The 25,513-nt window shown below is 43.8% G+C and overlaps 2 protein-coding genes and 1 long non-coding RNA gene across 12 annotated transcripts; 2 read left to right on the forward strand and 1 right to left on the reverse strand.

Annotated features, from left to right (window-relative positions):
- The first annotated feature begins 198 nt into the window (after positions 1-198).
- On the forward strand, positions 199-5,161 carry LOC111838817 (uncharacterized). Its single transcript, XR_011982565.1, has 3 exons — positions 199-296; positions 653-806; positions 1,837-5,161. It is a non-coding gene; the product is annotated as an uncharacterized lncRNA (long non-coding RNA).
- A 1,526-nt stretch (positions 5,162-6,687) lies between these two features.
- zbtb25 (zinc finger and BTB domain containing 25) lies at positions 6,688-12,189 on the reverse strand. 3 transcript variants are annotated; one of them, XM_072699206.1, is made up of 3 exons: positions 12,078-12,189; positions 9,760-9,946; positions 6,688-9,396 (listed from the first exon to the last, which is right to left on the reverse strand). In XM_072699206.1, exons 2-3 carry the CDS (start codon positions 9,930-9,932, stop codon positions 8,247-8,249), a joined length of 1,323 nt encoding a protein of 440 aa, XP_072555307.1. In that variant the 5' UTR covers positions 9,933-9,946; positions 12,078-12,189; the 3' UTR covers positions 6,688-8,246. The 3 variants fall into 3 exon arrangements, with proteins under 3 accessions (XP_072555307.1, XP_023658083.1, XP_023658084.1); XM_023802315.2 differs by lacking the exon at positions 12,078-12,189 and adding an exon at positions 10,872-10,966; XM_023802316.2 differs by lacking the exon at positions 12,078-12,189 and adding an exon at positions 10,848-10,952.
- zbtb1 (zinc finger and BTB domain containing 1) lies at positions 11,629-19,605 on the forward strand. 8 transcript variants are annotated; one of them, XM_023802300.2, is made up of 2 exons: positions 11,629-12,098; positions 13,516-19,605. In XM_023802300.2, the coding sequence occupies exon 2, from the start codon at positions 13,541-13,543 to the stop codon at positions 15,692-15,694; it is 2,154 nt and encodes a 717-aa protein (XP_023658068.2). In that variant the 5' UTR covers positions 11,629-12,098; positions 13,516-13,540; the 3' UTR covers positions 15,695-19,605. The 8 variants fall into 8 exon arrangements, with proteins under 8 accessions (XP_023658068.2, XP_023658064.2, XP_072555305.1 ...); XM_023802296.2 differs by having other exon boundaries at positions 11,630-12,087; XM_072699204.1 differs by lacking the exon at positions 11,629-12,098 and adding an exon at positions 12,228-12,301.
- The last annotated feature ends 5,908 nt before the right edge of the window (positions 19,606-25,513 follow it).

Consider the following 25,513-nt stretch of genomic DNA (forward strand, 5'->3'; position numbering starts at 1 on the left):
TCCGTTTTGCTACATTGATGTTCTTCTACAAATCTCAAATGTAACCAGGTTAGTTGTGAAAGCTGCTGTCAGATTAAATGTGGAAGATGGGAAGTCTTGGCATAGAAATGAAATGTCTTTAATTAGGCCTGTCAGAACCTGGGGAGCAGCTCGTTATACTTTCGTCCTCCGCAGCTGCTACTCAAAACCGCTTTCTGTGTTTTGCCGGAGGCAAATTTGAACTGCGAACAGCAGCAGTACCTCCGGACATAAAGCAGCCTCCAGCAACGGACCAGCCTTTTGTCCGCAGCCTCCACGTAAGAAAAGCCTCCATAATTAAATACCTCTTATTTTACAAGAGAGGACAAGTAGTGCTGCAAAATAAGATAAGTTTATTATCTTTGTGGTGTAAAGCGTGTGATACACGCGTAATGGACGTTTTAGTGTGGTAAGACAAATAGCCTTCGTTAATTTATCCTATAATCATGTCATTAAGTCAGCTACGGCTCAATTTTTCTCAGCGGATAGAACACACCGAGTATAATTCACATTAATTAACGTGATTCTGGTTTAAATACAGCCATCTCCTTCACTCATGAACGATACATTTTCACATAATACCCGTTAATCCGTTGAGTTTCCATGGAAACTGAGCGTGACACCTCCCTTCCAGCTCGCCTCTCCCGCGCGACGAGTTAAAGGCTCGCGGATAGTCGCTCGGCTGCAGAAGCGGGACGGCTCGCGGCCGCTCGGTGTCAGTAGCTTCGGCATAAACTTTGAAGGCGGCGGCTTTGCATCTTCCTGCACCCTTGGAATTACGTAGGATCGTAAGTATAACGTATTTCTGTTATGCATGTCAAATGTTAAATATTGCTCTTTTTAAATTAATATTTATATTTTTGATTGAGTAATTAGCAGTATTCTAAAACCGATAAAAACACACATTGCAAGCGATGTGCAATCAGTTCTTGTCAAAGTTTTAAAAGGTAAGGATAGGTGTAAATATGTGTAGTTATGTGAAAGTACTGTGATATTATGTAAAAACATCCAAATAATTAAGATTTTTATTTATGTTGCCCGCAATAACAATTAAGCGATTCACGAAATCCCTAATTTATGGTTTTTGGGATTTTTTTGCGTATGTCAGTTGAAGGCAAACCCAAGATAGAAGTGAAGATATTTTTCAATATATTCTTAGGCTACGGAACTTGGAAGTTAACGAGAAAACAAGGATTAATTTTATATGATAAGCATTAGTTTTGAGCATTTACTACCATGTCCAAACTTGTATGTCTGCATTTTATGTGTTATAATAAGAATATGCAAACACATATTACGTTTCGTTGTTGAATATTAAGTTACTATATGTTTTACAAAGCGAAGAGTATCTATCGTACATGAACATTATATTGAGTATGGGAAACTGCCTAACGAAATATATAAATAACATTCATTGATGTAATAAAATCTGTGAAGACTGTCGGATACTACCCATGTAAATTATAAGTGCTATTTATGTCTCATAAAATTAATTAGAGTATGAGTCAGTGTGTATAAAAATAGAGTTGGCGTTATGGGTCAAAAATGTGTAATTGCTAGTTGACTTAAGAAATGTCGTTCATTCCTACCTAGATGGACTAACTGATTGCATATCTTAAATTGTGTGTAGATCAAACAAGCACAACTGCGTCCACAATCTAGTCGATTTGAATGATTTTGATATTCCGGTGTAGATTCTTTCTTGTTTCCAACTATATTATAAAATGACTTATTTAATCGTATACAAGAGAAACATTAAAATGGTATTACATTCTTCAGAAATTGGTTGTAATAATGATTTGTTTTCTGCTTTTTCAGATTTGTCAGTGCTTTTTCTGTGGTGCTGTAAGTAATCACAAATGAAAATTGACTTCATAATTGAATGGAAGGTCCATGTCTAGACAGTGCTTTGGTTTTGTGTCATGGCAACTGCACAATAAGATTTTAAAGCTCTCTTATAAATTGATATATTTATACAGTTATATCTTATTTTGGTGCTGAACACCAAATCTACCATGTCTGTCCTGGAGTCTCCAGATGGAGATAATCAGGGAAAAGTGGGTCTGAAGAGGAAGCCAACTGGTCCTCCAAGGCTCCTGCTGGGCAAATCCAAGTCCAAAGGTCACCGTGAAGTGAGGAACACCAGAGGACACAAAGACACTAGTGACAGCAACGGGATCCAGAGGAGCTCCAAGTCTCCAGATTGTCAAAGCAAAGTTCAAGGAAATAAGCAGGGAGAGGCTGCTTCTGTAGATCCTGAGACGCCAGAGATGGGAAGCACAAAGGAGATTCACAAAACATCAGACGGTTCATACGGAAGCCCTGCTGCATTCCAGAGTGGAACTAAAAAAGAGTGCTTAAATGCTGGACAGGACAAGAAAAGATGGGGGTGGAAACGATGCTTCTTCCCATCTCTGTTTTGCCTAAAAGGAAAAGGGGAACAACTGGGAAAAGTGTCAGACAAGAAGGAGGAGCCTTGTGATGTCATCTCCTGCAATGCACAGCCAAAGGGCAATGTGGCTCACGGTGATACCACAGGTGACCCTGTAACTCAAAGGGGTACCTCTGACATCCCTGCTAATTCTGCAGTTAGAGGAACAGGAAGATTCTCAGCTTGGGGGACTTTAAAGAGGCTTCTGCGTACATCCAGCTATCAGTCTAGGTCAAACGAGAGACAGCCAGAACAAAAACAGCATTCTGCATCTGTGGACACAACGGCCCCTCATTTTTCCTTCAAGGACAAACTGAGCAGTGTCTTGAGACGTAAAGCAAAGAAACCTTCTCCTTTCTTCCAGGAGAGGCTTGTAGGTACCAATGAATACATAGAGGAAGAAAATATAGTGCTTTCTAACAGATGTACAGAGGGAGTGTATCTGGATGCATCTCCAGTCAGTGAAGAGGGCAACCTTACAGAAGGGGACACAGAGATCAAAGGGTCATGCTCTGAAACTCTGACCATAAGTGCAGAAGTGACTGCCATGATACCAACGGTTGAAGAAGACCAAGACATCTCAGGAGGAAGTACAAGCCACCCTGAAGATCAAACATCTGTAGAAGGACAGAAGCAAAATGAGGATGGATCTCCAAAATGTGCAGAAGACGGAGCAGAGTTATGCAAAGGTATAGTTATAGAGAGCAGTCCTGTGCTGCAGTCCAAGGATGATTTTCTTGGTGGTGAATCCCAGGAGGAATTGCCAGTAGTTGTGGATACTGTATCTACCAATGCATGTGCTGATGTAGGTGTTGAGTTGCAGGAAGAGCCATTGCAGACTGAGGAACTCAGCTCACCTATGACTGGTGAATTTACAGATGTAAGTTCTGAACAGGGTGTAGAACACGAGAAAGTGCTTGAAGGAACGGCACCACACGGCAATATAGGATCACCCATGCAGGATTACTCTCCAGTGAAAAACAATGCAAGCGATCATGTGATCATCTCTCATGAAACCAGTGACACTTTGCAAAATGGCACTGACAAGTTTCCTTTGGAGACCCTTCAAGCTATCAACAATGGCGGCCAGTTGTACCCCACTATTGATGGCCTGCATCCCCAGCCCAATGACATCCTGCTGAGGCAGACTGCATGTGCTTTGGTTCAGGCAGCCATAACGGCTGCCCTCAATCAGCTCAAGGAGGAGATGAAGGACAGTGTGGCAAATATCCATAGGGAGATGCAAGAGCTCCAAAGTCAGGCTTAAGCCTTAAAGTTCACCCCATCATGACTTTTCCTGCATATAAAAATACCTCAAAAGATCATCTACTACTGCTGAACCCTACAGAGAACAGTCAGACTTAACTTGTGAAGCGTTATAAGAGATCAAAATAAATCCTTTATATTCCGTTAAAATCCACTGGTTACCCAAATGAGGACTGAAATTAATGCAAGGCATTGAAATATCCCCCTTGCAGCCTTTGTCATTTTATAGTGGCAGTACTGTGAACATTTATTTGCTGTACATGAACATGGCTTCTGTCAAACGAGATTATGTAGGTTTCGTTTTCAAGCTAATGAATTGCTGGGAAGGATTCACGATGATCTGTTATTCCATGTTCCAGGAGAAGTGAACCTGTATCTTATGTGAAGTTAATTGTGAATAAAAGGTTGATGGGTCATTCCCCACGCTTAGACCTATTTTTAGCACCTGGTGTATTTCAGCCTAAGCTTTTAGTGACGTAAACAAACATGAGAGAAATGTTTCTGTAAAACAAATGGCATTGTTTGCCTGGCTGGTGTTCAAAATTTGCCATTCCTTACAAGCTTACTGCAGTGTCCATGTTGATGAGAGGTAGAGCTTGCATTTATGTGGAACTGTCAGATGGTGAGTTCAGTGGTAAGTATGGAGCACTGTGCTTCCTGAGGTGTTTCCCTTGTTATGCCATGTATTGAGGTGTCCAGGGTGTAGGCGATTTAGTAACGCTTTGAAAGGAATGTGCCGGAAGATTGTAGTGGTAGGAGTAGTTGCAGTGACAGCTGCAGTGTAACTCAATACTGGTGCAGGATTACTCTTGTTAGGTGGCCCACAAGCACTGCAAATGAAGAGTGTCAAAAATGCCAAAAATGTCCTTTCTTACTAAGTTTCACTATGACTATATTCTCAGTGGTCAGTTTATTAGGTACACCTGCTCGTTAACATAAGCATCCGGGTCCTTCAAATTATGTGGCTACAGAAGTATACATACAGTGCAATGACAGGGTCAAGAGTTTCATTTACTGTTTGGCTAAGCATTAGAAGGGTTAAGATGCAGGCTTTAAGTTTGATTGATGGTGCTGGACATTTATTTACAGTTACAGATACAGTTATTTTCCTGGGATTTTCACATACTGCAGTGTCTGGAGTTTACAGAGAACTGCAATAAACAAAAATATTCATTCAGCAGCAGTCCTCCAGATAAAAACACCTTGCCTCTGGTAGTTGCCCCTGGTACTAGCTAGGTATACCTAATAAAGTTATTTCTAAGTACTTCCTAACAGTGATGTGTTTGTAATTTGGTCTGTATATTCTTGTAATGTTTTTTACATATGAATAACTACATGTTAGTTACAGAGAAATGTAATGTAAAAAGTTGAATGCAGAACCTATTTGTTATTTAAACGAATAACAGGAATATTTGGTGAAATAAAAATCTACATGTTAAATGTAAATTGTTTTTTAGATAAGGTTTCTCCATTTGAAAGCACTTAATGGAAAATGTGGGAAGTTCAGGTCCAAAAAGTAAAAATCCATACCAAGATTTTGTTTCAACCAACCAGTTGAGTATTCTGTGACTGTGACTCTTAATGCTCAACTGCTTGGTTGGAACAAAATCTTGGTCTGGATTGGTACTTTCTGAACCTGAACATTCCACCTCTAGAAAACGTGGTGATGTAAAACTGGTGGATATGGGTGAGAGTTTCAACATGGAATCTGGGAAATAAGTGTCAGTGTTTCTATAACTCCATAACATCACACACACACACACACACACACACACCTCATATCTTTTAAAGGAATTTAGAATGGATGTAATCTCTATGGATAGACATATTCATAGTGTAAACATGTCACAGAGACGGAGCACAGGCTCCTGTGGGCTTAACAGTCCCAGATTTCAATGGAATGCATCCAACAAATTCTAAATATGGATATTGACTATTTCATCTTTCATGTGGAGATGAACCTCTGGTAAAGTCATTAAATGACATCTGTACTGGCCAGGAAGACTATGGGCTGCCAAGTAGCATTGGTTCAGTCCTTCTGCATCAGTACCTGAAACAATGAGGAACGCGTTACTGTCTGACAGAGATGTCTGCTGGTAATAACATCCTCTTGGCTTCATACGAAAAATACGGGTAGAGCTCACATCTGTCATTCCTTTTAATTGATTGTTGCAGCTGTGTATACTGTTAAATACACATGAACCTTTATTTCGTCGGATGATCACGTGATTCCTTTAAGAATATGCTTGCGCTGTGATTTTACGTCATCGCTGCCATCGCTGCAGACGAGAATAGCAATCCATGCGGGCAGTCTGCGTATCTTACACGCTGTGCAACCGATCCTCGCGTTAACTTACGTAAGATTCCGAAATAATCTATTTTCTGAAATCGTTCGTTATGTTAAGGGTTGCAGAGCCTCTCAGACCTACGCAAGAAAGTGTCCATCGCAGAGCACACTCACATGTTTATTTAACCCTATTTCCAATGAACCTCAGCCTGTTTTTGTACTGTGGAGTACTCAGAGGAAACCCAACGACTACATGCGGAGAACATGTAAACTCCGTACAGAGCCAGTGCAGAGTCTCGAAACCAGGTATTAGAGGGGGCAAAGCAACAGTGCTAACCACCAGATCACCATGCCTCCCCCGGCTCTGAAACCTAGGCTTAACTATATGAGACTGAAAAACACGTCCTAAACACCCCATCTAGTGGTTGACATGAATTACTACACAGACGGAGTCGGCTTTTACGGCATGTTCCTCCAAGTAAATAACACTCATATAAATTTATAAGAATATCCAGTCATAAAAAACTCTCTTCTCCTTAGATTTGTCCCTTGCTTCCTAACAAACTATATTATATGAAATATGCATGAATGCTGAATGTTTTACATTAAAATTGTCTACAGCTTCTGTTATTTTGCTTATGATGGGTGGTGATGTGTGATTTTTTTGTAAAAAAAAACAAAAAACTTTATTTGCAAATTTCTTTATTTTTCAAATAATCTTCATTTGAACGCGACTTAATGAAGTTTCAAAAGACGGGAATGAATTTCTACTGCACTCCGAACTATTAAGAACACAGACAGGGCGCGTGGCAAAATTAAAGGCTCTGCACAGCCAAAAATATAATTTCCGTTTAAAATGTTAATTACACAGTTGAGTCATACATAAATACAACCATGTGTTTTCACTTTTTTTCTTGTCAACACAAGCAGATTTAAAACACATACACGGTTGGGTTCAAAGAAATTGCAAAAATAAACCAAAAAGAAACTTTAGCTTTTACTCAATTCGTGCTGCTTCAATATCCAACTTGATTGTACAACTTTGCATTACTGTGAAGAAAGATACTATCCTGTGCTCAATATCACTTTCCAGCCTGGTTGAATGTAAGAATGTAAAACGAAAATGGAATGCTGAGTGTACGATACACCGGTATTAAAAATGAATGCACACTAACCGCTACACTGAATACAGTACTGTCGTTAGAGGAACACATTTTGAGAACCTCTATTCCCGTAAATACAGTGATCAGTTTAGCTCGAACGCCGTGCAAAAGGGAAAGCAATATCAACAATTGTATGAGGCCAACGAATTGTAACAAAAATAAGTTTATCGAAGGGCGATTCTTATGCTTGATTGGCGTTCCTATTTCTCCAAATATGTATTTAATTACCATAATTCGTTTGGGCACGCATAATTTACATACAGTGAATATAGACTGTGAATAGACAGAGCACTACGTGGTTTTTAAATTAACACACACCTTAAAATGAAAATATGTGGGATTTAAAAGTGCGCATTTACACGTTTTACCAATGGGAATCTGCCTACCAGCGGCCGCTGTAAGATAATTACGGTTATGAGAATTTAGCCGTTTGCATGTGTTCTAGCTCTCTGATCAGCCTGTAATATTCTCACAATGCAATTCCATTCCAGTGCTGATTTTGCATATATGTAAAGTTGGTTAGTGTGCTTCTGAAAGAGCTTCGGTGATACGTAGCGAAGTAATGCCAGAATACTTAATACTTTACAGCAATGGGTCGTTATCTGAATATGGTGCTGCAGGCTTTCAGAACTCAAAAAGAAACTTGATACGCTCCTGAAACTGCAATAGCGTGGTCTTGGATTTCATGTATAAATTAACTGCGCCCCAAATTATTTCGCGATAAAATCTTTGCCCAATTAACCACACTAGAATGCTTAACGGCCGAATCTTTTTGAGAGTTATCCTCTAAACGAATAGTTTTTATATACTGCACATAACTTAAATATGACCATATGCTGTCAATGCATTTGCATGTGATGCCTCAGTCCCTTAAATTAAAACTGGCTGTCAGAAATGGAAAAAGAAATAAATATGTCTACAAGCTCTTTTACAGCAATATTTTACAGTGTAATGACTGTCACTTGTATAATGTCCAGACTCACGAATACTAAAAAGTACAACACATTATTGCAGGAAAGCAAACTGTGGGTGCTGCCATCACATCGCAGAAGGTTCTGAAAAGAAGGCATGTCTGTCTTTTTCACTCGACCACAACAGTATCTATGCTCTCCTGGGAGACCTCAGAGTCGAGCGAGTAGCAGGAGCTGACGTTGTCCTGCGTGTCCCTGTTGGCCTCCTCGCTCATGAACTCGGCCGGGCTTTCGCAGAAGTGCTGGGAGGCCTGGATGAACTGGCTGCAGAGGCGGCTGTACCGGTGGTACCGGGCCTGCTTGCCGGTGTGGCTGTACATGTGTTCCTGCAGTTGGCTTTTCTGGGTAAAGCGGAGGCTGCAGATGGCGCACGCGATCTTCCGCTTCCGTGAATTTGTGCCGCTTTTCCGGTCGGCCGCTAGTTCCTCCGAAAGGGCCTCGCTCCGCTGCAGCGCCTCCTCCAGGCCGGCCACGTCCGGTGGCTCGGGCCCACCGGCGCTCTTCCCCACCAAGAAGGAACCCTGATGGGGGAGCCGCTCATCAGGGCCCTCCAGGTCCTCCCCCCCAGCCCCGGCGACCTCACCCAGGTGGCTGTTCTCCAGGATAGCGGGCATGCTGAAGGGCAGACTGGAGGTGCTGTGGGTGAGGAGGTGCTCTCGCAGACCCTGGCGGGAGCTGCAGCGCTCCCCACAGAAGTGACAGCACAGCACTCGCGGATTTTCCTTGAGGAGTCCCAGGCCGGGGCTGTCCTGGCCCAGGGACGGGGAGCCAGTTTGAGGCTTCCCGGTCACCTCCATCTCCATCTTCTCCTGCTTTACCCTCACAGGGAGCTCGCAAGCCTCGCTGTCCTCCGTGGAGCCCATGGAGGATGCACAGTGGAGATCCGTGGGCCGCCGGTCGCAGGATTCCCCTTCCGGACCCGATGCTACAGAGGTTTGAGTCTGGGGCCCCTCTGCCTGGCTGTTGGGGCGTGACCCCTCCAGGCTGCGCACCTGGCAGTCCTTCAGGGTCAGGTGCTCCTTGGTGGCCGACTGGGAGGAGATCTGGATGCCGTAGAGGTTAGACATCTTGGCAGCGTCTGCATCCTGACCGGCCTCGCCAGTGCTGCGGCACAGCTGGTGGGCGTGCAGAAATTTGATGCCCTCCTGCAGCCGGCTCTGGTCCACCTGTTGTTTGGGGCCCATCCCTGTGTACATGATGTGCAGCAAGTAGCTGAAGATGTCCGGCTGGATGTCGGTGGGCTGAATCTTAATGCACTCACTAGGGTGAAAGACATGCAAAGTTCTGATTCCACAATCCACCAGTGTTAATGAAAAAAAGTTAAACGCCGTTTTCAGTGGTAAATTACAATTCTCATTTTTGTTGAATAGGAACTTTAATGAAAGCTGATGCTAGTTCATAAATTAATATCTAACTATCTGCTTTGAAATGATGTTTTGAAACATTTTAATCGATTTCAACTGTCAAATAGTTTCTGATATAATTGGAAGCATTATGAGGTGTGAGACTGTCTTCAGTATCAAGTTACGGTGTAAAAACTGTTTTGGCTTTCTTGGTTTATTTTTTATCAATCTGATTTCTATAACACATGCTGGGGATTCAGCGTTCTGGTAGGAATCTGACCTGGACTGGTGGATGAATATCATTTTGAAGTAGTTTGAAAAGGCAGCCAAGACAGCACGGTGAGCCTTGAAGTAGACATTTCCAATGGCTACAGTGCAGTCACACAGGAAGCCAAACTCCCTCTGAATGTTCAGCTGCTGGAGGAGAAACAGGCTATGGCTGGATACCTCCATGGTGCACCTTCGACCTGTCAGACAAAACACGTTACGTTACTTTTCTATAACTTGTTGTAGATGGTGACCTCTGCTGGCCACACCTATGATGAACACATGAAGCTGGACAAAGCTGCAATTCAAAATCTACCCAGTTTATTTAAAAGTAGCGATTATATTGGTCATCTTGCTTTTAAACGTTTAATACAGAAACAGCACACGTGTTTAATTTGTGCACTCATATAATGATTGAACCCACTGCCAACTGCACAATTTAAAATTATACCAAGAAGCATTTAATATATAAATGGGTTAATTATAATGTAAGTATATGACAATTAAATAATCACACTGTCCATCTACTATTTTTTTTCCTCTGTCAGTCACATGAAACAAAACTGAGAGCAAGATTGGCATCTTTCACAATTCGTTATTTTATCTATTCAAAGCTTATTTAAAGGCTTATGTAAAGTCATGTCACGTATCTCTTTTTATAAAAGACGTAGTTATGCGGCGTTTAATATCTCTTCGACTGAAAAATGACACCTGGATTTTAAAACCAGCCGTCAACCTTTCATTCTCCGTTTTCATTTGGGAGCGCACCGATACATGGTAGGTGGCACACATCAATGCAAAACTTGTCACTGGCATGCATCAATAACATGGCCTTAGATGTTTTTCTTACTTAAAAAACACAACACAATGCATTTTTGCATGCAATGCCTCGGAAAATTGAGGTATGCATCATCCGTAAGGGAACACGTTACTAAGATCTACCATGCATTACAACTAGATTGCAAGATACCCTAACTAATTTCAAGGCAGCACATCCATTTTCAAAGGTCTGCATTCGGATCCAGTGTATTGCTAAAATCATAAACCCTGACAGACCCCGCCAAAGCGTTCTGGATCCATGCAGGCAAATGGTGCACCTACCTATGAAGCACGACGATTTATTACCTGCAATGGAAAACTATTTCTTGCCACCTATGCGCGAGAGATGGGTTTTGATTTCGTATTTGTTGCTACATGGAAGTTCTCGTGCAGTCTCGCGCTTCTTCCAGGGTGAACACAGATCATTTTTTGCACCACGTGACCTCACTGTAGTCGTGTATTAATACTGTACACAGGAACGTAAATTTCAGTTGTGCTGAAATAAACAAACCGCTGTCAGATATAAAAATATGAGTGCAAATCAGTATTATTTTATTTACATCTGGATTTTATCAGAGGGAACCGACCTTGGCAAAGTAGTTAACAAAAATACTTATCAGGCGTTATTACTTTGACAAGGAGGTATTATTGAAAGATTGTGATCTAGCGGAGAACCGGCACGTGTTGTTGCCTGGTTTCAGAAATTGCCTTTGACTTGTGACCCTGAAAATAGACCGAACGTGGATTTTGAAATGAATATTTTAGTGGACTTAAATAACTAGCTCAAACGTTATAAGAATTATGTATTATTGAGCGACATATTTCAAATCAGATATGATTGCACATAATTTATTTGCCGTTAGGGTTTATAAGATTAGTTTAACATTTTGGGAATTTCTTTTTTGAGCATGCAACCCTGATTTCGTCAACTGCATGAACTGATTCTGTGGGACCGGTTCAGGATATTTGTACAAACTTTTGTTTTTGATCAAGAAAATAGACAAATAGCCTCATGTGTACGGTGTTCATAAATGACATGAATGTGAATGTAAAAATTGCTATGCGTTTCATAACAATGTACATTTCAGTCCTTCGTTTATTGAATACGATATTGGACTTCAGAAAATAAGTGAAAATGTAATAATCCGCGCAACATTAAAGATGGTTTGACTTAGTAATGAATACACCGATGTTTTATTAGTGCTAGTTCCACCGGCTCGGGATGCTTGGAAATTCAGTACTGTAGGCTACTGTATAAGCAGGCGGCTATAAACAGCAGCGGGAGGGCTGGATTTGCGTGAGTGGGGCTGGATCTGGTTTAGACAGACTCAGTGCGGTGATACAGCTCACAGAGCGGCTGTGCGGAAGTTCTTTCATCCGTGCTGCAGGAGGGGTTCGCCTCTTTGCGATTATTCTCGCCACAACTTTACTGGGATAAACCAAGGGGGAAAAGCACAACTCCCGGACAAGATACACCCCGTTTGGAGTTGGCGGTGTTTTACATAGACTCACCTTCCGGCCGGTAAGAATCGTGTGCGTAATAGTTGTCCAGTTTTTGAGGATCATTCCTGTGTACAGTATAATGTGTGTGTTTTTTTTCTCAGCGTGAATGCGGGAAGTAGCGCGGGGGCGGTAGTGCGTGAGACCTCAGTCGCCCGGACAGCAATGCGATTACGCCCCCTCCTTTCTGCTCTCACTTCGCCCGGTCGGATACACGCACCGAAGCGTGTTTCACGGTGATGCTCACGACGGCTAAGGCCCGAACGGGCGTTATTTTACAGCATAGTTTTAATGACTTTTTTTTTTTTTTGGTGCGGTATGATTGACAGTCGTGATGCCCGCGTGAGCGACCTCTGAAAGGAGCCAATGAGCACGAAGGTAGGCGGGACGAAGGCGAATCCCCGCCCTCCGTAATGCTGTCACGGGGATCGCACAACCGTCAAAGGCTGCTATTATTCAAAGTTTGTTAGTGTAAATGCCTCTCAAAACACACGCTGCTTTCATATTCAATGTGAAGGCATATGTGGCTCTTAGCCGGGTGCGTTTTCGCTGGCCGTTAGACTGCTCCAGTGCCCTGTTTAGCTTAGCTGTAGCGAGCATATTAGCCCATGCTAACGCGTGTTGTATGCATCACGACGAATGGCCGTCGTCGCATTAACCTTTTACGCTGGGCTCAGCCCGTTTTATGTCCCCCTCTAACTAGACTGGTAACTAATTCAGAAAGCCGAATGCGAAATGGCAAGAGTGGCGAGTGGAGGCGGAGGTAGCCGACTAGCTGCAGTCTTTGACTTAGCAACCGCTGGGTGGGTCGAGCCTAAAATAGTCAGCTCACGCACTGACATTCGCACTTGTGCTTTGGGAGGCAGAAGAGAGAGGGGTTTACAGTGCAAGCTGCGTGACGGTAAATTCTCATTCGCAGCTTTATGTTCACGTATTTTAATAGCATTTAGCTGCGCGGAAGGTGCTGGGTTTTGGGCTGGAGTCGTATTAATAAACGTGTTTGCTGTCAGAGCTGAGTGATAGGCTTGCGGGGGTTGGGGGTTGAGTGCAACCATGCACGCAAACAGGGGGGGGGGGGTTGTGAACCTCTATGGGATTTTTTTTTTGTTTCATACATAGAGTTGTCATTTTTCTCATGTTGTTACTTTGCAATTCATCTCTAAAAACACCCCCCCCCCCCCCACTAGAGTATGGGTTTAATTTTAGTCAGAAAAGATGGCAACCCAGACCAAAATAGTTGTCTGTCAAACCAGTCTATAGTCACAGTGTGAAGAGCTAATGTGTAAATGGTTTATTCATTTTAATAAATGTAAGTTCTATGCATAAAGCAACTTGATATTTATTTAGTGTTGCTGTTTTACTTGAAACAAAACTATTGGATGGTCGCTCACTATTTCCAATGCTCTTTCTTCTGGCTTCTGCACATCTTTGGCATGCCACCAAATCCCAGGGCTGTGAGCAAAGCTGACGGCACCATGACGAGGCTGAGCCACAGCGAGCACGTCCTGCAGCAGCTCAACAACCAGCGGGAGTGGGGCTTCCTGTGCGACTGCTGCATCGCCGTGGGGGACATCTACTTCAGGGCTCACAAGGCTGTGCTGGCAGCCTGCAGCTCCTACTTTAGGATGATGTTCATCAAAGACCAGCAGGCCATGGCACGAGTAAACCTCAGCAACATGCAAATCAGCGCTGAATGCTTTGACCTCATTCTTCAGCTCATGTACCTTGGCCGCATTGCTGTGGGCTCCTACGAATTTGATGAGCTCAAGGCTGCCATGGTCTACCTGCAGATGTACTACATTCCAGACTCTCTGGATGACCTCAAGGACATCCGCAATTCAAACCTGGCCCCGTCATCCTCGTCGTCGTCATCGTCCTCTTCCTCCTCTTCCTCATCGTCCTCCTCCACGGCCCTGGCTCTGCCTGGAAGGAGGATGATGTTTGGAGTGCGGATGTATGAGCAGCAGCCGCAACGCCAGGGGGCTACTGACGGAGAGCGCCTCCAACAGGCCGCGGCCTCTGCGTCGTCCCTCCAGACCTTGGGTGGCCTTGGCGGGGCTGCAACAAAGCCCACGGAAGAACCGGGGCTGCCCCTCAGCCTGTCCCTTGTGGCCGAGGCCATGGCGGAGCAGCCGTGTGACCTGCGCAAGAAGCCATCAGGCAGGAGCGCCACCATGAAGGAGCGGCCTCGCTTCGGGCGCACCTACACCTGCGATGACTGTGGCTTTGTCTTCAGCTGTGAGAAGCTCCTCATTGAGCACATCCTCACCTGCACCAACCGCAAGACCTTCCATACAGCCAAGGGGGCCAAGGGCCTGGAGGCAGACGGCAGCAAGGCAGAGAGCTCCTCCTCTGAGGGCTCGGAGGAGAACTTGGACTCCTGCAAGGTGGAGGGTGAAGCTCTTGAGAAGTCTGATGTGGAGGTGTTGAGCAAAGGGACTGTGATCAAGTCTGTTGGCACGGGGGCTGACAGCCAGCCCAAATCTGCCCGGAATACCATCATCATCAAAATGGAGCCTGAAGATAGCCCTGAGCTGGAAATGGATGGCATACAAGTAGTCCAGGTTGATGAGAACTGTGTGGAGGGCTGCAGTTCACTGGCCAACCGTTTCAGGGACTCACTCCCCGATCCAGGTGCCTTCGACCAAGATGGGGTGGTCGGGCCCGTCAGCATGGAGGACAGTAATGACACTTTTGAGGCGCACATGTCCACCAGCGAAGATAAGAGTACGGGCACCCGGGCAAAACGTATCAAGGAGGAGAGGGACGGCCGGCTGTGTCTGCCCTGTGAGCTGTGTGGGGAGCTGCTGACGGAGGACGACCAGTCAGCTCACTACATCGCTAGCCACATGGGCCACATATGCGCCTGCGGCAAGTGTGGCCAGATCCTTGTCAAGGGCCGGCAGTTGCAGGAGCACGCCGAGCGCTGTGGCGAGCCCCAGGATGCCGAGACGGATTCACTGGGTGAGGACTCGCTGTCTGAGGAGCGGCAGGTTGTGGAGGAGGGCCTGCTGGAGGCCGATGGCACATTCGAGGGTGAGCTGGGTGCCACGTGCCCCGATGACACTGACGAGAACTGCCTGGCCTACCGCTGCCCCCACTGCGGTCTGCACCTGGGCAGCGAGCGGCAAGCCTTGGAGCATGTGGCCCGCTGCCCGGAGCAGGAACTGCTACGCTCTGGACTGCTGGACGATGGCGATCGGGACCACCGGCGCAAGCACTTCTGCGGCATCTGTGGCAAGGGCTTTTTCCAGCGCTGCCACCTGCGAGAGCACTACACCGTCCACACCAAGGAGAAGCAGTTTGCCTGCCAGACCTGCGGGAAGCAGTTCCTGCGTGAGCGGCAGCTGCGGCTGCACAACGACATGCACAAGGGCATGGCCCGCTACGTCTGCCCCGTCTGCGACCAGGGCACCTTCCTTAAGCACGACCATGTGCGGCACATGATCTCCCACCTGTCGGCCGGGGAGACCATTTGCCAGGTGTGCTTCCAGATCTTTCCGGGCAGTGAGCACCTGGAGCAGCACATGGACGTGCACCTGTACATCTGTGGCGTGTGCGGGGAGAAGTTCCGCCTCCGCAAGGACATGAGAAGCCACTACAACTCCAAGCACACCAAGAGGTTATAAGAGGGGATGGCGAGACACAAGCGTCCGTCTGGTACACAAGCCATAAATGCGAGAGCGACAGTAGTCACCTCAGCACCGATTCAGTTAAATAAGTCACATTGGCATGTGACCTTCTGTAAGCAAAGTTAGCAACAGTAACCAGGGCACCTGATATACGGGTGTGTGCAAGATCGAATGCAGTAGTGTTGCATACACATTGTATGATGTATTCCTTTTCTATTTGTCCCAACTCCCTGTTGTCCGTATACATTTCACTTGTATGAGACATTCATGAAGGCTCATGTGTTACTTCACACGCACTTGACATATATATTCATATATAGAAGCTTGGCTTTTCCATCTAGTTCCATGTTGTGTTAGAGCTAACCTTGTAGATTAGGCAGAATTTTCCAGAAGACGCCTCTGCAGGTGTATCAGCGAGCCCTGTTTTTATTTATTTATTTATTCTTGGGGTTGGCGGGACGCACATCTGGAATCTGTTTGATCCCTAATTGGGACATCAAGTGGGATTCTGTCAGATTCTCCAGTGTCCCGCGAAACCTCCCCCTACTGAACGATCCCAACTGGAGTATATGGGGCAATGCTCTGAGCTGCGTGAATGCTGAACGGTGCGGTCCGGAGCAGAAAGCATATTACAAAGACAGGTTCAGATGCAAAGGGTTAAAAATGTATGTGAATGAAATGCAGCTACAACATGGTAAAACACTAGAGTCAGTGTGTTTGGCAGTCAGCTCAAGACATTTCTTCCAGCTTTATCTGGTGACTGTATGGTGCTGCAGGTCTATTTCTCTCATCTTACTCAGTATTTCTGTTGACAGTTTTTGGTTGGAATCATGGTTTGGGCTGGATTGTCACTAGTCTCGCCAGCTTTGTCTGTGATCAGACACCCAGTCCTCCAGTACCCGTTCTTCTTCCTTCTCAGATATCTTCTATGTCTTCAGGCCAAATAAATTGGCCCCTTGCCTTTAAAATGTCTGAAATTTCTTAAGACTGGAATTGTTTTGCAAGCTTTCCCTTTCAGTTTTCACCCTTGGCAGCACATTGTGAAATTTGGTCCCAAGTTTCCAAATCCTGATTTTCAAAATATTTGAAGACCTGAATCTCTGACTTCCCCTGCTTTTTCCTCATGAAGCACAGTGGTCAGTTTCCACATTATACAAACAGGTGTAAAATAGTGTCTTTACACCTCTGTATAAAAACCTTTATGGTTAAGTGTAACATTAATCATTTCAATTCATGAACAGAATATGTGGTTGGATTCATATTGGATATATTGTTATGAGTTGATGATGCTAGGGATAACAGCAAATTGTTTTCTTTTTGCCTGTTTCAAAAAAGCAGAATTGGTTTTCTTATTAAGAACGTGCATCTGGTCATATTTTATTGTTTCCCGTTACGTGACTTTCCTGTACCACAAACAGGAGCACTTTTCTGCAGAGGGCTAAATCGTTTTTTAAGGTGCTGAATTTGCATTTACTGTTTACAAAATACAGTGACCTCTTCAGTGAAACTATGTATTTTTTAATGTGTGTGCGCGCGCGGTGTGTGTGTGTGTGTGTAAAGGGATCTTGTGCTTCATTTTAAAATGTTACTTATGTTGCTGCGCCTTGAAGTGGCGCTGGTCCACTTTCAGTGTTGCACCCATGTTCAGCAGAGGAAAAACTGATGCGTCGTACGTGTTGTGAAACCGGCTCGCTCTGATTGGCTGGCTTCACACTTGCCCCTCAGAAAATGCAAATACGTGTTTTTTTTCCTGTCCCATGTTGTTTTACTTCTGGCATGAGGGAGGTAAAAGCACCACATAGCACTGCAGCTTCAGGGAGCGAGAGCTCACTCCTGAGCTGAGAGCTACCTGCCAACAGAGCAGAGAACAGGTTACAGCCGCGCCACGTGGACCCCAGGGAATACTGGGACTCCTGGCAGCGCCACATCTGGGCATGCCCTCCAGTGATCAGCTCCTATGGAACAGGCATGATGTAATGAGTCTGACGAACACTCGCGGAGTAGTGGGCTAACAGGTTTAGCACAATAATTGTGCCTTCTTCATTTTTTTGGCCTTCTGCGTAGATCTTTAGAAAGATTGCTGCAAGGAAAGCGATCAGATCAATCCAGTTGCTTTTTGCAAGCACAGTGCGGGTTTTCCAGTATGAAAACAAGAGAAGTGCAAATATATGTTTTCTACTATTAAACAATCAAAGCTAACAGACTGTATACTTTTCCTTGCTTATTGCAAACATTTATTCTCTTTGTTCACCGGTAGGGGGCAGTAATGCAGTGGTTATCTATTAGTCTTACTGTTACTGCTAGTAATATGCTGTTTTCAGAAGGGGTCCCAGCCGTTGTGACAATTAGCCTCTAATGCAGAGAAGCTCTATATTTGCGAGGACATTTTTTGTTTAAATTGTGTTTTTTAAATTTCTGCAATAAATGTTCTAGTTAAAAAAAAACAAACGTTTTTTTAATAAGTCTGCCAGTTTGGCTTTTCTGTCTGTCCGTTTTTGTTGTCTTACGAGTATCCCAGGCTGGGGCACGTGGGTTGATCAACATCCTAGGATTAAGTCAGGACAGAAAGATGACATGTGAGAAGTGAACTGCAGGTCTGGGCTGCCTCGTCTGTACCAGGCATCCGGCATTCCCCCACCAGACTCCGTTAGGCCCAAAGCTGGAATTTTTCCCCAAGCCAGCAATTTTGCATTGTCGCGTTTGCGGCACAGAATGATTTATCAACCTGAATTGGACTCTGAACAATTCCTGTCGGTTTAGGAAGAACACAGACTCGCAGTGTGTTTGAAAATGATTTTATTGATATAACTTGTAACACATTTCAATCATTGCAGTTGTGCTGTGAATCCGGCTGGTGTGTGCAGTGTCACTTCTTACAGTGGCTGTTCCCCTGGTCTTTCCCATGGCATCCCTTGTCTTTCCCATGGTGTTTCCCATGGTCATGCCCATGCTCATGGTCATGCCCGTGCTCATGGTCATGCCCGTGCCCATGTCCGTGCCCGTGCCCCTGTCCGCATTCTGTCTTCTGTTTCCCTTGGTGGCACTAAATGCCCCAAAAAAGAACAGAGATCAGTCAAAGTTTGTCACATGTAGGTACAGGGGTCTCCTTCTCTAACACGAACAATTATAGCCTCCAGGTCTTTAAAGGGAAATCAGCAATAGAGTGCAATATTCACAAAAGGAAAAAAAAAAAACTCAGATCAGTGATATGATGTTAAGAATCCCTTACCCCTTTTCCTTCTTCTTTGTGTTGCTGGAAGAGATATGGAGGATTACTATAGGATTACAGGCTTTACTGCTAAGTTTTTTTGTAAGCACTAAAAATAGTACCTTTACTTTTATTTAGCAGACATTTTTGTCCATAGTGGCAAACCAGTAAGTCCAGTAGCACATTACAAACATGCATACTGTGGAGGAGTAGACTGAGGAATAAGTGCAGCTGGGCTGAGCTTCCAAAGAATGCCCAATAGTAGTACCAGAAAGCGCCATCAGGGGGCTCTAGTCATTACACGCTTCCCAGATGGACGAAGTTTGCCAGCAGAATGAACAATCATTTAAACTATTAAGCAAGCAGTACAGAAGCCTGAGTCAATGCCAGCAATGCAAATAATTGCTAACTTCTTCCAGACAGAATAACTGGCCCCGTGCTGCTTTTAGCGTGAGAAGTAAGCTTTCTTCGTTGGATAATGCTATCAAAGTCCCTGCTCAGGTACAAATTGTAGGTGTAACGTGCCAGTTAAGTGAGGAGATGAGAAAGTGTTGTTTACCTCTTTAGGGCATTTGTCCTTCTGCTGAGGAAGAAAAAGAAAGAACATATTTAATTTTCATTTGCTGGGTTGCGTGCCTGTATGTTGCAGCCATCATACTCTGACATTTTCCTGGTGAAACATTTCATTTGGCTTACCTCGCACTTCTCTGTAAAAATGAGAGGGAAAAGCGATGATTAAACACAGTATTTTGGAATACGCACTAATATTGCTCAATCTACATTATTAGGAAGTTTCATGAATGCAGACTTTATTTCACAGATCTTAAGCACACGTTACTGACTGGACAATACTGATGCTAATACTGCGTCGGGCAGTTTATATCCTCTGCTTTCTCATAATTCTGCAGGTACTCACTTCCGTCACTCATTTTTAACTCCTCTGCGATCTTCCTGGATCGGAAAAGAAACAGCTGGAAGAAAGGAGAGATCAAAAAGGCTTAAAATGGTCATTCCAGGCGCTCAGTGCAACCAAGCCACCAACACATTAGACATAGTGGAAAAAGTCTCACCTGGTTCTGTGTCTCGGCTTGCTCTGCTGTCAAAGCTGGAATCTCGCTCCTTTTATAGGCTGGAGGAATGGGCGAGGCGGCATGTTTGGGCCCCACCTTTCGGGTTTGAGACCGGTAAAGGATGTGATGAGACCGGTCGGTCTGGCAGGAAGACAAAGAAAGACAAAAACAAAGCCTCGGATGCCTACGTTTGTTTAATTCATCAAGATGGTATCATAAAACAACATGGGTGTTTCATTAAGCCCTGTACCTACTCGTGTTGCGTTTTTTTGTCACAGTGCAAAAACAATGACTATAACTGGCTGTTTGATTTTCACAATGTTCTTCATAGCCACAGCAAACACAACATTGTCACCAAACCAAATTTTCGACACAGTTTGAAGAATGACATGGGCATTAGGCTGGGTCACTTTTTTGAAGATATCAAATTTGGACTGGTTGAGATATTTAGCACATATGGTAAGATGACAAAATAAAAAAAATTCACCTTGTTATATGAAACCAATTTTTCAGGAAACATTTTCAAAAATAGTTCACTATAATTTGCTAATATTATTCATGTTAATCAGAAATATTTATCAAATTACTAAGCAGAACACAAATATTGGCAAAAATAATCAAAGTTTTCACAATTAATAAATGTTTGTAGTCTTAAACGCATGTCTAACATCTATTATCTAGCCACAAATGTGAACAAAACTTTCAGCATAAGACCCCTTCGAAGCAAATGCGGGTCTCATTTGGTGGCTTGCAACCTTTGCAAGAATGTGTCTATGTCTTGATTCCAGTCCATACACAATGGCAGAAGCTTCAGATGTCAGCTTTACTGCCCTCTCAACACTGAGAATGTGAGGGTAGATCTGGTAGCTTCAGCTGTGTGCCGTTCTCCAGTGCATCGTGAAGATCGCTGTCGGAGAAGTGTTCAGTCAGGGCAGGTTCACAGATGCCAGGATGTGACAGATTGATGGAACACGAGATGTGCCCGTGGAGGGTAGGTCCTTGGCTTGCTTCTTCCTCTTCAATCTCTCGGTTTTTGCCTCGGCTCCTCTCATTGTCTTTCCTGCCTCTTGATCTACTGATCCCAACTGGAATGAACCTTTTGGTTCATGCTTTGCTCTCTGATCTCTCAAGTACTCTCCCTCCTCAAGTGAAACCTTCTTACTTGGAGGGCACAAGCAGACTATATGTTGAGTTTGACAATTTTCAATTGGGCATCTCACACATTTGTCATTGCAGGGTCGAATAGGTAGATGACAGGTGCACGCAGAAATGTTCGAAAAGTTTGTCAAGGCTTTCCTCCAAATTTTGTTGCTGGACTGTTGAAAGCATCTTCCAGTTCATCTTCTTCATCTTCTGGAAACAAGCTTTATCTTCTTTACAATGTAATACTCATCATAGAGTGGCAACCATGGGTTAACCGATCACCTGACCTCAATAACATCCTTTGCAATTAATTTGGAAATGTCATATTCTTTCAAATCGGGATTGATGTTTTTAACAAAATAGCTGTATTGAATCACTTGACACAACGTCGGAGGCTCTCTTTTATCCAAAGGGGACGGTTGTCCACAGAATTTCTTGCTGCTCTCTGTTCTAGTCAATACTGTAGTAGATTTTCACTTTTTAGCCATTATATCAACGTTCTAACATGCAAAAAAGCAATAAAAATTAAATATTCCAAGGAACAGCAAAATGTAAAACAACAACAACGTCAAGAACAACAACTAATGTAAAAGAACAACAACTGGAGCTTGCAGTGCACAACCCTAACCCTGACCCTAACCCTAACCCTGACCCTGACCCTGACCCTAACCGGATATATGCGAAAAATTAGACAGAAATCTGACTTGTTATCCTGAAAAAGTTTTTCCTTTTTTTCAACATATGTAATGTTTTTCTTTGTTAATATATATAAATCTATCAATCTCAGTCAGTCCAACATCATATTTACTAAATCAGCCCACCCTATTGGGCATTACAGGAGAGTTTAGGTATGAGCTTCTCAGAGTGGTGTTAACTTGCTTATCTAGAAATTGGTGTAGAGAATCTGCACATATGAATATTATCCATCATCCAGCTGTTTATCCCGGTCAAGAGGGGACGTAGAGACTTTCACAGGCAGCACAAGGCCCAAGGCTGGGGATGCCAGTGCATCATACAGGCAATCATACACTACAGGCAATTAGCCTAATTGCAATTCCTTGTGCTGCAGGAAAAAAACAGTATGAGTATCCGGAGGGAAGCCACGCAATGCCAGGAGAATATGGGAGTCCACACACACAGCAGGGTTGTCATCAAGTCACCCCAACAAAAGTTCAAGTTGCGAGTCATTATATAAAAAACTAAATGCCACAGAGATGACTCCAATGTACAAAATATGTTTACTGATTTTTTAAATGTTTTAATATAATAAAGTATTTTAGTATTCATTAAGTGTGATATATGATAACTAGCAAAGAACTACAGTCACTGGCCACTTCATTAGGTAAACCTGTTCAAGTACTTGTTGACTAATCAGCTAATCATTTATCAGCAGCACAATGTATAAAATCTTGCAGACACAGGTCAGGAGCTTCAGGTAATGTTCACAACAAACACCAGAATTAGGCAGAAAGGTGATGTAAGTGACTTTGAATGGGGCATGGCTGGTATAAGGATTTCAGAAACTGCTGGTCTGCTGTGATTTTCATGCACAGCCATTTCTAGGGTATCCAGAGAATGGGCTGAAAGAAAAAGCATCAAGTGAGGGGGGGATTCTCTGGGCGAAAATGCCTTGTTGATGGCAGAAGTCAGAGAAAAATGGCCAGAGTGGTTCAAGCTGATAGAAAGGCAACAGTAACTAAAATACTCCCTTGTTACAACCAAGGTACGCAGGAGAGCATCTCTGAATGCACAACTTGTCGAACATTGAAGCAGACGGGCTACAGCAGCAGAAGACCACACCGGGTGCCACTCCTGTCCGCTAAAAACAGGAAAATGAGGCTAAATTGGGCACTGACTCACCAAAACTGGAGAGTAGAAGATTGGAAAAACATTGCATAGTCAGATGAGTCTCGATTTATGCAGTGATATTCAGAATTCAGAAGGAGAAAGTTCCTGCCGCACAGGTTTTGTACTGGAGTTAATGCCAGAGGAAGCCTGGAACAGTTATTAACTCAATAGTGTTGCCGACTTTTATGCACTATGCACTTGCATGTTGTCCCTAAATGCTATTACTTTGCAATAATACCACGTACAGTTGACTGTGGAATATCTAGCATGGAAGAAATTACACAAACTGACTTATTACAAAGATGGCATCTTATAACATTACCATGCTTAAATTCACTGAGTACTTCAGAACAGCCCCTTCTTTCAGAAATGTTTGCAAACCTGACTGCATGGCTTGATTTTATACACCTGTGGCAATGGGTCTGCATGAAACAACTGAATTCAATGATTAAGAGGTGTGTCCCAATACTTTTGCCCATTTAGTGTGCATTTAGTGGGCTAGTGGATTTTCACATTTTAAAACGAACTGTTAATGTGTGACATGGACTTTAGATGTTATGATTAAAAATCACAGTGTCAAAAACAACTGAACCCAAGACCAAGGTCATGTCATGAAACTATCAAGTGGAAATTCGAGTTACACAAAAATGCGACTCGAGCATTACAACCCTGACACACACTGAGCACAGATAAGAATCCAACCCTGCAAATGAGTCAACGTTGCCACCCACTGAGTGACTATGACGCCCACCATATAAATATGGTCATTTATTCATTCATCTTCTATACTGCTTGTTGTATGCAGGTTGGCACGGGTCCGGAGCTGGAAATAATGGGCACAAGGCAATGAAGGACCTAGCGTGAGTAGTCAACCCATCGCATGGTACTCTATGAATATATATCAGGTTAAATATTCACAAACTGATCTTTAATAACTTAGGTTAAGGCTGTTCTAAAGTAATTGCTGGATACACAGAGTAGAAGCTGCTCATGTTTCATATGCGTTTCTCAAACTCAGTGAAATTATTGCAGGTTTGGAGCCTGACGATGACGAGCTGGACTGACTGAAAGCCAGCGCAACAAATGTGAGCCACTCAGCAACTGTAGTAAAAGCAGCAGTCTACCTCTGCTGTGGCTTCTGTTCATTGTTGTTTACCTCATACCTGAGAATGCAAAAAAATGCAAGTTAGTTCATATGATATGATCGGGCAGGACAAACCTGTTGCAACCGGCAGCTCGCAAAGATAGTCATCAACCTTGCTTCAAGACTCTTGTTAGTTTGTAGTTTTGTGAGATGTCAAACTTGGGGCGGTTTCTCAAATGTCAAGTATGAGGATGAGGCTTGGTGAAGCTTTGACTCATCTGATTTACTAGCTGCAATTACAGGACGAGCATCTGAATTATATAATACCTTGGGGTGTTTCCATCCTGGGCTTGTCTGCTGTGCTGAGTGATTGGGCAGCTGGGGCAGGCCTCTCACGTGTTCCCTTTGGCTGTCTGGCCAAACGACACAAGGCGTGTAAAATTATTTACAAAACACACACTGGGGTGAAGAAAAACACGAGTCATCCCTTTTCTCTTGCAGATTCAAGTACTTCCTCCAGACCGAAGGAAGTTGGCCTGAACCATGGGCCTTCGAAGTGGCCCTCACGGTCTGCATATGACCTGCATATTCTGCACAGTTTTATAAACCTCTCTGTCAGGGAACTAGACAAACTAGGCTTCCACTCCTTCTTCTGGCATATGTCACAGAGTGCAGCTGATTTGATCGAGTTCGCGTCGCAAATAAGAAGACAGACAGAGAGTGAGGTAAACGCTTAGAGAGGGTGGGTGTCATTCTCCTGGAGTATGTTGGAAGATGAATCCTGAGAGCTGCCAAGCGCTAAAGCCAGAAGACACACAAGCGAAGAGCCAGCATGTTAAATTGCTCCTAAGAAAAGGACAGAGTAGGTTTGACAACAGCATGACTCACTTGGGATACTCAAAATGAATAGACTGGCAATGCATGTTTAACACTGAGAGGCTGAAATGAGGAAGAACACCAAGCACTTAACACATAATCCAAGGCCTCTGAGTGAATCTTCAAGAATTGCTATAATATCTATGGTTAATATATATATACACAGACACACACATATCTTTATATATACAGATGCTCTTCTACTTACGAATGAGATATGTTCCAAAAGGCCGTTTGTAATTTGAAATGTTCGTAAGTCGTTATTCAACATCATTTTAAGGGTAAACACAAGTACAAAGAACTGGCATTCTGGGAGTACGCATGCTACGCTGCGCGGCGGGAGTAGCGGCCAGAAGTCATACTAGGCGGAAATGCCGCACCGGAAAAAAAATGATGTTGCGGACGGGAAACATAAGTCCCAATGAACATAATTTGGACTTACAGTTCTCTTCGTTCGTATGTCTGAGAGTTCGTAAGTTGAAAGTTCGTAAGCAGAGGAGCGTCTGTATATGTTTGTGTGCATGTGTGTGTGTTTCATTACTTGCTCAGTACACATCCCCATTAATCACCTGCAGGATGTAATTCAT

Source organism: Paramormyrops kingsleyae, chromosome 14, assembly GCF_048594095.1.
Source record: "Paramormyrops kingsleyae isolate MSU_618 chromosome 14, PKINGS_0.4, whole genome shotgun sequence".
NCBI lineage: Eukaryota > Metazoa > Chordata > Actinopteri > Osteoglossiformes > Mormyridae > Paramormyrops > Paramormyrops kingsleyae.

Excerpts from the sequence above, each read along its gene's own strand:
- zbtb25 (XM_072699206.1), bottom strand. The coding sequence starts at position 9,932 with ATGGAGGTATCCAGCCATAGCCTGTTTCTCCTCCAGCAGCTGAACATT. Across the intron at positions 9,397-9,759 it reads ATATTCATCCACCAGTCCAG|TGAGTGCATTAAGATTCAGC; the intron begins GTCAGATTCCTA and ends CTTTCACCCTAG.
- zbtb1 (XM_072699204.1), top strand. The coding sequence starts at position 12,231 with ATGCGATTACGCCCCCTCCTTTCTGCTCTCACTTCGCCCGGTCGGATA. Across the intron at positions 12,302-13,515 it reads GCACCGAAGCGTGTTTCACG|GGCTGTGAGCAAAGCTGACG; the intron begins GTGATGCTCACG and ends ACCAAATCCCAG.